Here is a 14,062-nt window from a genome sequence, read left to right on the forward strand (position 1 = left end):
AGTACATTCTGTGCCCTTGCTGCCCTCAGTGCTTCCTCCAAGTGATGTTCAATATGGATGAATACTGATTCATCAGCTGGGGGGGGGAGGGGGGGTTACTCAGCAGGAGGTTTCCTTGCCCATGTTTGACCTAATGCCATGAGACTTCATGGGGTTCACAGTCAGTGTTGAGGACTCTCAGGGCAACTCCCTCCTGACTGTTTACCACTGTACCACCATCTCTGCTAGGTCTGTCCTGCTAGTGGGACAGGACATACCCAGGGATGGCAGTGGTGGCGTCTGGGACATGATTGAATTTTTCGAGGAGGTGACTAGTTGTGTAGAGAGGGTAGTGCAGTTGATGTAGTCTACATGGACTTCAGTAAGGCTTTTGACAAGGTCCCACATGGGAGAATGGTCAAGGAGGTAAGAGCTCATAGGATCCAGGGCAACCTGGATCCAAAATTAGCTTGGTGGCAGGAGGCAGAAGGTGATGGTTGAACTTAATTTTTGCATTTGGAAGCCTGTGATGAGTGGTGTACTGCAGGGATAGGTGCTGGGACCCTTGCTGTTTGTACTGTAGATGAATGATTTAGATGTGAATATAGGAGGTATGATCAGGATGTTCGCAGATGACATGAAAATTGGTGGTGTCGTAAATAGTGAGGAGGAAAGCCTTAGATTACAGGATGAGAGAGATGGGTTGGTAAGATTAGCAGAGCAGTGGCAAATGGAATTTAATCCTGAGAAGTGTGAGGTGATACATTTTGGGAGGACTAACACAGCAAGAGAATACACAATTAACAGTGGGACCCTAGGAAATATAGAGGATCGGAGGGACCTTGTTGTACATGTCCACAGATCCCTGAAGGCAGCAGCACAGGTAGGTAAATTGGTTAAGGCGGCATATAGGATACTTGCCGTTATTAACTGAGACATAGAATATGAGAGTAGGGAGGTTATGTTGGAGCTGTATAAAAGGCTAGTTAGGCCACAGCTGGAGTACTGTATGCTGTTCTGGTCGCCACACTATAGGAAGGATGTGATTACACTGGAGAGGGTGCAGAGTAGATTCACCAGGATGTTCACATGGGCTGAAGCGTTTCAGCTATGAAGACACACTGGATAGGCTAGGGTTGTTTTCCTTAGAACAGAGAAGGCTGAGAGGGGACCTGATAAGAGGTATACAAAATTATGAAAGGCGTAGATAGGGTAGATAGGAAGAAATTTTTCCCCTTAGCAGAGGTGTCAATAACCAGGGGGCATAAATTTAAGGTAAGGGGCTGGAGGATTAGAGGAAAACATTTTCACCCAGAGGGTGGTTGAAACTTGGAATACACTGCCTGAGGTGGTGGTAGAGGCAGGAACCCTCACAACGTTTAAGTAGTATTTAGATGAGCACTTGAAATGCCATAGCATACAGGGTTACGGTTGCTTTTCCAAGTGCTGGAAAATGGGATTAGAATAGATAGGTGCTTGACTTGCAGCACAGACACGATGGACTTAAGGGCCTGTTTCTGTGCTAAATAACTTTATGACTCTATGATCTGTAAGGTATAATTTGTGAGTATGACTATATCAGGCTGTTGCTTGACTTGTCTGTAAGGAAGACTTTGCAGGGTCGACAGGCCCGGGTTTGCCGTTGTCGTTTCCAGTGCCTAGGTCGATGCTAGGTGATCCATCCTATTTTCATCCATCATTCCTTTTTAGTGTTTTTGATATAACCGAGTGGCTTGCTAGGCCATTTCAGAGGGCATTTAAGAGTCAATTGTATTACTGCAGACATACCCAGGGATGGTGATGGTGGTGTCTAGGGCATGATCTGTAAGGTATGATTTGGAGTCAGAATGGCAGATTTCCTTCCCTAAATTCGACAATGGTTTCATTGTCATCATTAGACTTTTAATTTTCATTGAATTCAAATTCTACCATCTGCTGTGGTGGGATTTGAATCTGGGTCTCCAGAGCTTTACCCTGGGTCTCAGGATTGCCGGTCCATTGACAATACCACTACGCCACCAGGTGTTTCTGTAACAGTCATCATGAGTCTGCGTGTTGTGTTGCCACTCCGGTGCCAGGGTAACGTACATCATGGAGAGAGTGCAGAATGCTCTGCAGGGAGAAGGGGAGTGAACCAGAAGTTGTGGTCCACATTAGTACCAATGACAAAGAGGCAAGCCTATGGCCAGGATTTTAGGAGATAGGGAGGAAGTTAAAAAGTAGGACCTGGGAGGTAGTAATCTCTGGATTACTTTCAGTGCTAGGTACTTGAGTAGAATTGGAAAGATGTAGGATCAATGCATGGCTTGAGGTTTGTGCAGGAAGGGCTTCAGATTCTTGGGGTATTGGGACCAGTTCTGGGACAGCAGGCACTTATTCAAAATGAAGAGGTTTCACCTCAACAAGACTGGGACCAATGTCTTCATGGGGAGGTTCACTAATGTGGTGAGGAAGGATATAAACTAAATTGGCAGGGAGTGGGCACCAGTATATAGAAGTGGAAAAGAAGGAATAAGGTACATATAGGAGTACAAGTGTTGGATCGTATTAGAGAAGGAAGTAATACAATAATAGCTAGAAGCAGACCAAGAGGGGTGATGAGGAATGCAAAGACAGGTTTAGAACCTTCTTCTTGGGCAGTCCATCTGGCTTCCATCTGGCTTCAATGGATTGCGAGATGGCCGATAAGTCTACTACATGGTCTGCAGACTCTGCCATAGGCAGAGCAGGTTGTGCCTGAAGGCGCAGGTAGACAAGTTGTTTAGACATCTCTGCACTCTTTCTGACACATCTACTTCACAAGACAAAGGGAGTGGTAATGATACTATTAAAGAAACAAAGCATTGGTCCAGAGTAGGTGTTACTAACAGAATAAAGATCAGTGCTGTCTGAAAGCAAAAACATGAGAACAAGATACAGTCTGGCATTTGGGTGGGTGTGGGGGTGGGAGAATTCAAGATGTTCCATGACAATTGTTGTCATCCAATCTCCTCCACCCTCTAACTATCCCTGACTCTCTCTTTTGCTGCACCTGTTCCTTCATCCCTCCTTTTCAACATCATAAAACCCATCACATTCCTACCTCTCTTCAGTTCCGAAGTCACATTAGACTCAAAACGTTAATTGTGTCTCTTTCTCCACAGATGCTGCTAGACGTGCTGAGTTGTTCCACTTTGTTCTTATTACTTAAGAATGGTGAGGACTGGGCATTTAACATGCGTGGATACAAAGTGTTCATTTAAGATAGGGAAGGAAAAAAAAAGGGAGATCAGATGGCAGTACTGATTAGAGAAGACATTGTTGTGTTGGAAAGAGAGGATGCCCTTGAGGGGGCAAGGAGAGAATGCATTTGGTTAGAATTGAGAAGTAAAAGGGGTACGTTAACACTATTGGGAATATTCTATAGGCCTCCAAATAGTAAGAAATGGAGGAGCAAATCTGCCGAGAAATCATTGGGATTTGGAAAAACTATAGTGGTGATTATAGAGTGATGATATTTGGGGGCCTTTGCCCAAATATCAGTTGGGGTAATGATAAAGGATAGGGAGCGGGAGGAATTTCAGAAGTGTTCAGAAGAACTTCTTTGACCAGTATGTTCTCAGTCCAACAACAAAGGAGGCATTGCTAGATCTGACACTGGGTGATGAGGTGGCTGAAGTGGACCAAGTGTCTGTAGAAGAGTACTTGGTTATATCAGAAGATACAGATTAGTAATGGAGAAGAGAAAGAAACAACCTAAAGTATAACTTCTGAATTGGAAGAGGGCTAACTTCAATGGGATGAAAGGGATCAAGCCAGGCTAAAATGAAACCAAAGTTTGACAAGGAAAACTGTAGTTGAACAATGGGCAATTTTAAGGAAGAGATATTTCAGGTACAGACTGGGTACATTCCAAGAAGGGGGATGGTAGGGGAACGAATGCCATGACCCCTTGGATGATGTGGGCGATAGAGAATATGAAGTAAAAAAAGAGTATGAGGCATGTTAAATGAATTCTTCAAGTAAGAACTCAGGCCGAATACAGTAGGGGGAGGATATGAGGGTTCTTGAGATGCAGATGTGATTTACCAGAATGATTCCATGGTTGGGCTAGAAAAGCTGGGATTGTTTTGCTTGGAGCAAAGGAAGTTGAGGAGAGATCTTTGAGGTGTACAAGATTATGACAGGTTGGGATATGGTAAACAAAAAAAAATGCTGTTCCCATTAGCTAATGGTACAAGGACTATGGGACACAGATTTAAAGTTTTAGATGAGAGATAATGGCTGTTGGGGGTGGGGGGAGATATGCAAGGAAGAACTTTTCTTTACACAGCAAGTGGTAATGACCTAGAACTTACTGCTATGAGGGTGATGGAAGTGAAGACAATCAATTATTTTGAAAGGAAATTAGATGGGTCCTTAAGGGAAAGTTGCTGGGCTAGAATGGAACAGATTGGAAACAAAAACAGAAAATGCTGGAAAAATTCAACAGGTCTGACAACATCTGTGGAGAGAGAAACAGAGTTAACGTTTCGAGCCTTCTTCGGAGCTAAAAAGTGACAGATTGGATTGTCGTAAAGACAGCCGGCATAGACTCAGTGGGCCAATTGGCATCCTGCTGTGCTGTAATAACTATGACTATATGACTTCTGTGCACATGTATCCATTGAGACTGCACACATGTATTTAATTGGTTGTGACCATGTATGTACCTAGATGCTGGACAGCAGAGAAAATTTGAATTGGGGTTTGTGGAAGCATGTTGTTTTGTTGAGCCTGGAGCCTGTGGAGCTTGAGGCTGCTTTGCTACCTACCTTGCCTGGAGCCTGAAGCTTCCTTGCTTTGCATGAAGCTGCTTGCTGCCTGCCTTGTCTGGAGCCTGAAACTCACCTGAGACTGGAAAAAGGTGGAAATGATGAATTGGTGCTGGGCCCATTGTTATTCACAATTTACATAAATGATTTAAATGCGGGAATTGGAACAAATTTTAAGATTTGCAGAGGACACCAAACTGTTGACTGTAGTTAATACAGGAGGACTGTGACAAAATACAGGAAGACATTAATAAATTTGCAGAAAGAGTATGTAAATGACAAACAAGCTAATGAACCTCGATGTAAAGTGTGCGTTGGTACATTTAGAAATGAGCTAATGGAGGCCACTAAATCCTTGGTAAGGAAGTGTCTAGATGGGGTTGAGAAGCAGAGGGATCTGAGAGTTCAGATATACAAGGCATCAAAAGTAGCAATCATAAACAAAAACATAAAATAAAAACAGATTATCTTGTCATTTATCTCACAGCTGTTTGATACACTTTCTGGTGTGCATGTCCCTTTCCATGTCGGAACAATGGCTACACTTCAAATGTACTGTGAAAGAATTTGAGATGTCCTCTTCTGCATTGCTTCTTTTGTTTTCTGAGACACTATTAAATTAATACTATTATTAGTATTTTTCTTCCTAGATTTGGATCGTTTATGATTGGACACAACAGTGAACACATTCACCACTTTCACATGAATACGCCAAAGTACTTCCTTCAACATAATAAAAAAGAAAAGCTTCTAATGTAGATGCGATTGCATAAATAGTAACATGCTGATGTATTACATATCCATTCTGTTTGAAACAAATATGGAGTATTTCTGAATATAAGGATAGTTGTATTATTGTTGATGATTAAAGATGGTATTGTATGGTGGTAAGAACATAAAAAGCACGTAACAGAAAAGGTTATTCCGTTTTATCATAGACTTGGCCCCATCTATAACAAAATTGTGCAAAACTTAAAAAAACTTGGAGAATCTCACAATCTATATTATTGAGTCTTCACTTGTTTTTTTTTTGACACGAAGGTGTTGGAAAATAGGCCGAAGGGCCTTTTTCAGTGCTGTTGACCTCAGTGACTCTGACTTTCTTAAAATCCCAGCAATTAAAAACTATTGTGTTCCAAATTCAATTTTATTTATTCTTATAACTATAAAACTTGATCCTAATGAGATACTCAACCAACTTTTTGGTATTAATTTACACAGTTTCTTTATTTGGAAGTCTATTCACCTCACAAAAATCAAAATTCATATTAATCTGACATTCATCTAAAACAAATGCTATAATGCAAAGTGAATGCAGAAATGCATCTTAGTTAATTTTGAACTATATTGACAGTTGAAACTAATCCTTAAATATAACACTGTAATCATCAATTATATCAAGAGTACCTGCTCTTGTTTTTGCCACCCTTACACTCTGGGTGGAAGTGAATACATTAATACATTGGGTAAAAACAGGATTTGGAGTTGGCTGCAGAGGAATCATCATTTACCCCAACTTCCTTCAGTGATACTTATTGTTCATTGAGCATGCTTGACTCCTGCAACTGAAGAAGATCAAGAGGCTCACTAAAAAGAAAATAATGATAAAAATTGGGGATAACAGAACTTCAAGTAACCTCTTTGTCTCCTTACATAATTCACCATTTCCTAGATGACAGACCATCTGTTTCCAAGCATCTGACAATGCTATTCTAGATTCAATGACTAGTTTAAAAGTTAGATTAAGAACAGGTAGTCTGTCTGACCTTTTGGATGTCATGCAAGATGATCCAGAAATACAGAAGTAAATGTTATAATATCTTTAAAAAGACAGATAACCCATCTCCCAAATACCCCAAAACAACAGCCGTACTTCAACTCTGACAGATTTACCGAGAGCTTTATTTATGATGTATTACTTATGGCTTCTTTACTTCATTGGAGATCACATTGAAAACCCGCTCTACGACATAGCACCTATCTTGCACTTTGTGTAGGCTACCAAGGATTGGGTGTTATATTTGTAGAAAAGCTTTTGGAAATTTCAGGTGAAAAAGGATAGTGCCATTGATCAGTGAATTGGTAGTAGGTGTGGAATGGCTGAGATAGTAGCCAAATAAAATGAGATGAGGTTTTTATTTTAAATATTAAAGGGCTGTTAAAATATAAGATCCATTAATATAAATGAAATAATTGTTTCATTCACAACAGCAAAACAGATCGTGGGGAAAGATTTCTTCTGCATGTTATTCTAACAATCATAAACTAGTTCTTTTTAATAGGTATGGAATTCTGTTATAACTAAAAGTAGTAAATTTGAGAAAATAACTGAACGGAAATTTAATATTCATTTTAATGAGATAGAAAAACGGAGATCTAAACAGTAGACATACTGACCTTTAAAAGTATGATTGTAGGTAGAAAAGGGGGCCAATGGGATTGAGAGTTTTATTTAAAGAAATATTGTACACTAAGAATAGAAGCGATTGCTTAGCTAAACTTGAAGTTAGAGGGTGCAGTTTTGCAAACCTAATTTTGGAAAGAATACTGAAACCACAAAAAAGGCGCAATGGAGTTTCACTAGTGATGATGCCAGAGAAGGGATGGCACAGTTACATTTTTAGAAAAGAAATTAAGTGGGGATGCATTCACTAGAGCAGAAAATGTTGAAGGTAAATAGTGAAAAATTAGTTCCACTAACCAGTGAATTCGTAGTAAGGGGTGTAAAGTCAGTACCAGAATCAAATGAGAGAGCAGGTGTTTATTATTTAAAAGAATGTGATATTAAAATATGGGACCCATTCATGTAAGTGGCTACTGAAACAAAGTCAATTGTGACATTTAAGAGACAATTAAATAAATAAAACTAAAAGTGAATGGGAAAAAGCAGGGAATTAGATTAATGTTGGTAGTCTTAGTAGGTCCAAACATCAGGCTAAATGTATTACGCTGAATAGCCTTGTGTACTGAAATTTCTAAAATCTTTTGTGTCCTTTAATGAAATTATTTGAAATTTATGACACCAACATGACATTTCATTGAAGTATGTACACTTTCAAAATGCACAATCTACCTTCTTTTTCCAAAATGCCACCTGAGCAGAACATTGCCAATGGAGAGGTTCAGGACAGTTTCCTCAGCCCATCCAGAGTGAGGCAATTTGTGAACGCTATGGGTATGCAGGAGCAGACCAAAGGTCTGGGACTCTCAGAGACAACAGGTTTGGTAAGAGACTAAATGCTTTAAAATGGGTGTAAAGATCGTATCCATAAATTTGTGTAGCATTAAATCTACTACGCGATGTGTTGCGACCTTGGACTACCTTGCCAAAGTCAAAACTGACCTGTTGTTTCTGCAGGAGTGTGCGATTTCACACCTCAGCTCCTACAGGCAATGGTCACGATGGTGGTCCCATGGGCCATCGATCTGGTCGGGAAGAAATGACTCTTGTTCCTCCGGCTTGGGTATTCTGCTGCGGGGAGGCAACTTCACCGTCTCCAAGGTTAAGGAGGTGGTGGGCGGGCGCCTCCTCGTAGCAGATGTAACGTACAAGAATGCTCCACTCCGGTTAAATTAATGTGTACGCCCGGCAAAAGGGCAAGCGGCTGGCAGTTTTTCAGCAGCTCCCACTGCTGCTGGCGACCTCCAGGCTGATCATTCTGGGAGTGACTTCAACCGCATCATCGATGCGGCTGGACAATCCGGCAGGGCCAACAGCAGATTGGATGCTACGTCCAGATCCCTGATGGAAACAGTTAAGGATGCCAAGCTGCATGACGTATTCAGCAACCCTGCAGACAGAGCGCAGCATAGATACACCTGGTCGCGGCCAGACGGGTCCATCCGTTCCAGTATAGACTTCCTGTTTGTGTCCTGTGCGTTCGCAGTCAGATCCACCGACGTCAAGCCAGTGTTCTTCTCTGACCACTGCCTCCTACTGGCTGACTGTCACTTAGAGGAAGACCAGAGGGTTGGCCGGGGGACATGGAAGCTAACCGTGCAACTGCTGACCCCAGAGAACATTGAGGAGCTCAAGAGGGATTACAAAGGTTGGAGAACCGTGAAACCCCTCTTTGAGTCCCTGACACACTGGTGGGAAGCGATCAAGGGAAACATCAAGAGGTTTTTCATCCTCAAAGATGCCCAGAAAGCTAGAAAGGAACAGAGGGAAATGTCCCGACTCCAGGAAAACATGCAGAATCTGCTCTGGCTGCAGTCGATGGGGGTCGATGTCAAGGAGGAACTCCAAGAGGTGAAGAGCCAGCAAGCCTTGCTCTTTGCCTCAGAGGCCTCCAAGATCATCTTCCATTCCATCTGCTCCGTGGAGCAGGATGAGACGTGCTCACGTTTCATCTTCCGAACAGTACACAGAGGGAGCTCTGTGATCAGAGCCTGAAGGAAGAAGACGGCTCAGTAAAGTCATCGCAATCCGACATTTTGAGGATCAGCAAATCCTTTTATGCCGGATTGTATGACGTGAAGCCCACAAACAGCACGGCCTCCCAGTTCTTCCTGTCCTCTATCAAGGAGGTCCTTGTACACAGGAAAGCCTGGACAAATTGCTAACGCCTGACAAACTGACTAAGGCCCTTGAGTCCTTCGAGAAGAGTAAGGCTCCCGGAAGCTTGCCAGCGGAGTTGTATTCAGCACTGTGGAACTGAATGGGCCCAGACCTGCTAGAAATGTACGAGAGTATGCTTCTGGCCGGCAGCATGTCAGAATCCATGAGGAAAGGCATCATCGCCCTCATGTACAAGCACAAGGGGGAAAGGGAGGGAATTAGAAACTGGCAACCCATTTCACTGTTGAATGTGGACTATAAGATTCTGTCCAAGGTCATTGCCAATTGGGTCAAGTCTGCTCTGGAATTGGTGATCCACCCTGACCAGACCTGCACTGTGCCGGGCAGGAAGATCTCTGACAGCCTCGCGCTAATCAGGGATACGATTGCCTATGTGCAGGACAGGCCTCATCAGCCTGGATCAGGAGAAGGCCTTTGACAGAATATCGCACACCTACATGGTGGATGTGCTCTCCAAAATGGGGTTTGGGGAGGGAATTCACAATTGGATCCAACTGCTCTACACTAACATCAGTAGCGCAGTCTCAATCAATGGGTGGGAATCAGATAGCTTTCCTATTAAATCTGGAGTCAGGCAGGACTGCCCTCTCTCCTCTGTCCTTTTTGTGTGTTGCATAGAACCCTTTGCTGAGTCCATCAGGAAGGATCCGGGCATAAGAGGAGCGACGATCCCAGGCAGTGGAAGCACTCAGGTCAAAGCCTCCCTGTACATGGACGATGTCACTGTCTTCTGCTTGGATCCGCTGTCAGTGTGGCCAATCCAAAATGGCCTCGGGAGCCAAGGTAAATCGTAGGAAGAACGAGGCCATGTTCTTTGGGAACTGGGCTGACCAATCCTTTGTCCCCTTCACCATCAGGGCTGACTGCCTGAAGGTGCTGGGGATATGGTTCGGAGGGACCGGGGCATGCATTAGAAACTGGAAGGAGCGAGATCTATGGTGAAAAGAAAACTGGGCATGTGGGAGCGACGCTCCCTCTCCATTGCGGGTAAGAACCTGATCATCAGGTGTGAGGTACTCTCGCTGTTGCTGTATGTGGCGCACGTCTGGCCCATTCCAGACTCCTGCGCGATGGTGATCACCCGAGCCATCTTTCGCTTTATCTGGAGGTCGAAAATGGATCGTGTCCGCAGGGACGCAATGTACAAGCCTCTCGATAAAGGGGAAAAAAACGTGCCCAACATCGCCCTCATACTGATGGCCACCTTTATGTGCGGCTGCATCAAGCTGTGCATAGATCCTCGGTACACAAACACCAAGCGTCACTACATGCTGAGGTTCTACCTGTCCCCAGTGTTGCGAAGGATGGGTCTGGCCACGCTGCCGCGGAACGCTCCAAGTAGTTGGACCGTGCCATACCACCTGTCCCTGGTGGAAAAATTTATGCAGCCCTTAGTCTGTTTGCAGTCCTTTGTCTGGTGCCCTTCTTGTCTGTAGTTCTTGCAGAGGGCAGTGCTGCAGTTGGCTGCCACATGACCAGACTTGCCGCATGAGCAACAAAGTTTGCGCTGCCCAGCGTAGACAAGGTAGCCACGGCTTCCCCCGATAGCAAAACTGGAAGAAGGGTGGAAGATGGCTCCCTTACCATCGGTCTTGAACGTGACCTTTACCTGGCGTTTGCATGTCCAAATCCCGAAGGCGTCTCTAACCTTGGTGCAGCTCCCAACCTTGTCGACGTACCTGGCGAGGAAGGTGAACACGTCGGCAACACGGACGTAGGGGTTGTAGAGATGTACAGTCACCACATGGTCCCGTTGCAACGGCAGAGCAAAGAGCGGTTCCACCATCAGGATCTTCATCTCCGGCTGGTGTCTCTTCTCCTCGAACACCTTCAGGAACTTGACGCAAGCTGCCACATGTTTGAAAGTCACGTCGCAACATCCAGCTCTAGGGAAGTCTTGCAGTGAGTAGATCTCCTCCGCTTCAAATCCACACGCCTTCAACAGGATCCGCTTAATGAAGAGGGCCTGATCCATGGGTGCTCCTCCTTCGCTGTCATTCACCTTCACCCGGACGGTGTTAGGCACCCCATGGTATGGGCCCGACTGGTTATAGCCATCGCTATTGAATCCGATTGTACTTTTGTGATGGTGATTTTGAAATGGTTTGGAATGTTCTTCCAGATATTTAATGAATAAAGTATATTTTTCCAAAAAAAAATCTTATATTGGACACTGTTTTGACTTTTGCAAGCACGGGGCAGTTGGTGCCTTGCCTGTTGCAAACAGCTCAAGGGACATGCTGTTTGATTGATCCGCCTGTCTTTAGGACATACAGCCTACATACCTAGCATCACATCAGCACCGCAAGTGCCTAATCTACCTCAGATAACCCTGGAAGGGTAAGGATCTCAAAAATTTGAGCAAAAGTGAAGCTAGCCACTTCAAGTTGCTATGATACAGTAGTATCACGAGTGGTGTTCGCCACCAACAGGATGCTGCCGTCAAGCCAAAAAGACATTCTGCCTATCACACAAATGAGTAATGTCATACATGAATTTCAGCAATGCTTTGACAAACCTGCCTGCTTTGAATTTAAACAAAGCTTGGTAGTTAACTATCAGTCATCAGTTAACTGGTGCATTCTCCATGGTGACACCTGTAACAGAGTCCACTTGACAACCAATCAGCACACTCTTCTCATGAAGTATAAACTGCTGTTCCCTTTACATTTGCTATTCTTGTGAATTGTACTGATGAGTGCAAGGCGAAAAGCTTCAGCAACACGTGTCTTTTCTCAGCAATACTCAAGTTCTGTACTACCAAAGTAGAATTGGATGTAAACAATTTGCTCCAAAATAAATTTTCTAAGTGTTTCTTGCTGCCATTTTCCCTTCATAATTGGACTAGCCCTACTAAAAAAGATCTTTAACCTCCCTTTCCTCTCCAAAATCTTTGACCATGTGTTGCTTGTCAAATCCTTGTCTGTCCTTCCTTCAACTCCACATTTGAATTCTCCATCTGGTTTCCGCTCCACCATAGCACTGGAAAAGCCCTAATCAGATGAATCCAGAGTAGGAATCAACAAAGCCAACAAATGTTGAACTACATAACTAAAACAGAATACAAGTTAGGAGGAATACTGATCAAACCGTAGAGTGCACTGGTTAGACCTTGAGTATTGTGTCCAGTTCTGATCATCAAGGCACAGGGAAGATATTGATGCATTGGAGTCTATGCAGACAAGAAGCACAATGGTAGTAAAGTGCAGCAAGAGATGTGGGCTGATTAGAGACCAAAAAGATTGATCTACAATTAGAAGCAGAAGTGGGTAGATTAGGGAAGGCAAGTAACTCGCTGAGGCAAGTTACACAAGGGTAATCCCCAACAAGAATTTAACCATCTCCCCTTGACATTCAATGGCATTACCATCACTGAATTCCCTACAACCAGCATCCTGGGGTTACCATTGACCAGAAGCTTAACTGGACTAGCCATATATCTGTGACCACAACAGATCAGAGTCTGTGAATTCTGCAGCAGGTAACTCAGATCCTGACTCCCCAAAGCCTGCCCACCACCTGAAAGGCACAAGTCAGAAGTGTGATGGAATACACTCCACTTCCCTGGATAAATGCAGCTCCAACAACACTCAAGCAGGTCAACATAGTCCAAGACAAAGCAGCCCACTTGATTGGCACCCCATCAACTACTTTAAATGTTCACTCCCTCCACCATTGACGCACAGTTGCAGCAGTGTGTACCATATACAAGATGCACTGCAGCAGCTCACCAAGGCTCCTTTGACAGGACTTTCCAAACCCGTGACCGCCACCAGCTAGAAGGACAAGAGCAGCTAATGCATGGGAATGCCACAACTTGAGCCAGCATGGACTGAATGGGCCAAATGGCTTCTTTCTGTGCCATAACTTGTCAAAATCCTGGAACTCTCTATTAACGATGTGGGTATACCAATGGTTCAAGGCAGTGACTCACTGCCGCCTTCTCAAGGACAATTGGGGACATGCAACAAATGCTGACTTGGTTCATGAAAGAATGTAAAAAGGCTACTTACATCTGTCTTTACCAAGGAAAATGCTGCCAAAGTCACAGTGAAAGAGACACTGAATGGGCTAAAAGTTGATAAAGAGGAATATTAGAAAGGCTGGCTATAATTCAAGTGGAAGTCACCAGGACTAGATCAGATGCATCTGAGGACACAGAGAATATAATATCTATAAACATGAGTTTTGTGAAATACTTGCAGTTTGGGGTATAAGATTCAAGTGAAAACTTCTTCAATGTTGAATAAATATGTAGCAATCATCCTAAAAAAAATGAGGGTTGCTTTCTACAGGAGGGTACAAAGAAACTGCCTGTATTACAATTCTAAATTGAAACTAATAATTTCAGTTTAGACTGATGTACAGCTCATTAGACAAAATAATTTACATACTTTATCACTCCACATGTACTGTATGAAGCATAACTACCACCATTTTGCAGTTTTTTTCCCTAAAATCAATTACCTTTATATTTAAAAGGTGTCTTCGTCTTTCCTTCCCTATAGTGGACATTAATTCCTAATTGCGGCATGCATATATGGTTACATATATGAATCATAGAAAGAGGTCACTAGGTCCATCATGTCTGCGCCAGCCAAAAAACAAGTCAACTCAGCTTAATCCCACTCTCCAGCATTTGGACACCTTTTAAATGAGCTGAAGATTTCTGCCTCCACTACCCTTTCATGCAGTGAGTACCAGACCC

General features: G+C 43.5%; 1 protein-coding gene across 2 annotated transcripts in view; it reads left to right on the forward strand.

Moving 5' to 3' along the window:
• Positions 1-5,891, forward strand: part of LOC121276168 (PGAP2-interacting protein-like) — a 135,274-nt gene extending 129,383 nt beyond the window's left edge. Inside the window, exon 16 of one of the 2 annotated variants that reach the window (XM_041184247.1) lies at positions 5,408-5,891. In XM_041184247.1, coding sequence (XP_041040181.1) covers positions 5,408-5,531 — 124 coding nt within the window. In that variant the 3' untranslated portion in view covers positions 5,532-5,891. The remainder of the gene's footprint in view (positions 1-5,407) is intronic. The other variant, XM_041184256.1, reaches the window with a different exon arrangement.
• Positions 5,892-14,062: the final 8,171 nt, after the last annotated feature.

Source organism: Carcharodon carcharias, chromosome 1, assembly GCF_017639515.1.
Source record: "Carcharodon carcharias isolate sCarCar2 chromosome 1, sCarCar2.pri, whole genome shotgun sequence".
Taxonomy (NCBI): domain Eukaryota; kingdom Metazoa; phylum Chordata; class Chondrichthyes; order Lamniformes; family Lamnidae; genus Carcharodon; species Carcharodon carcharias.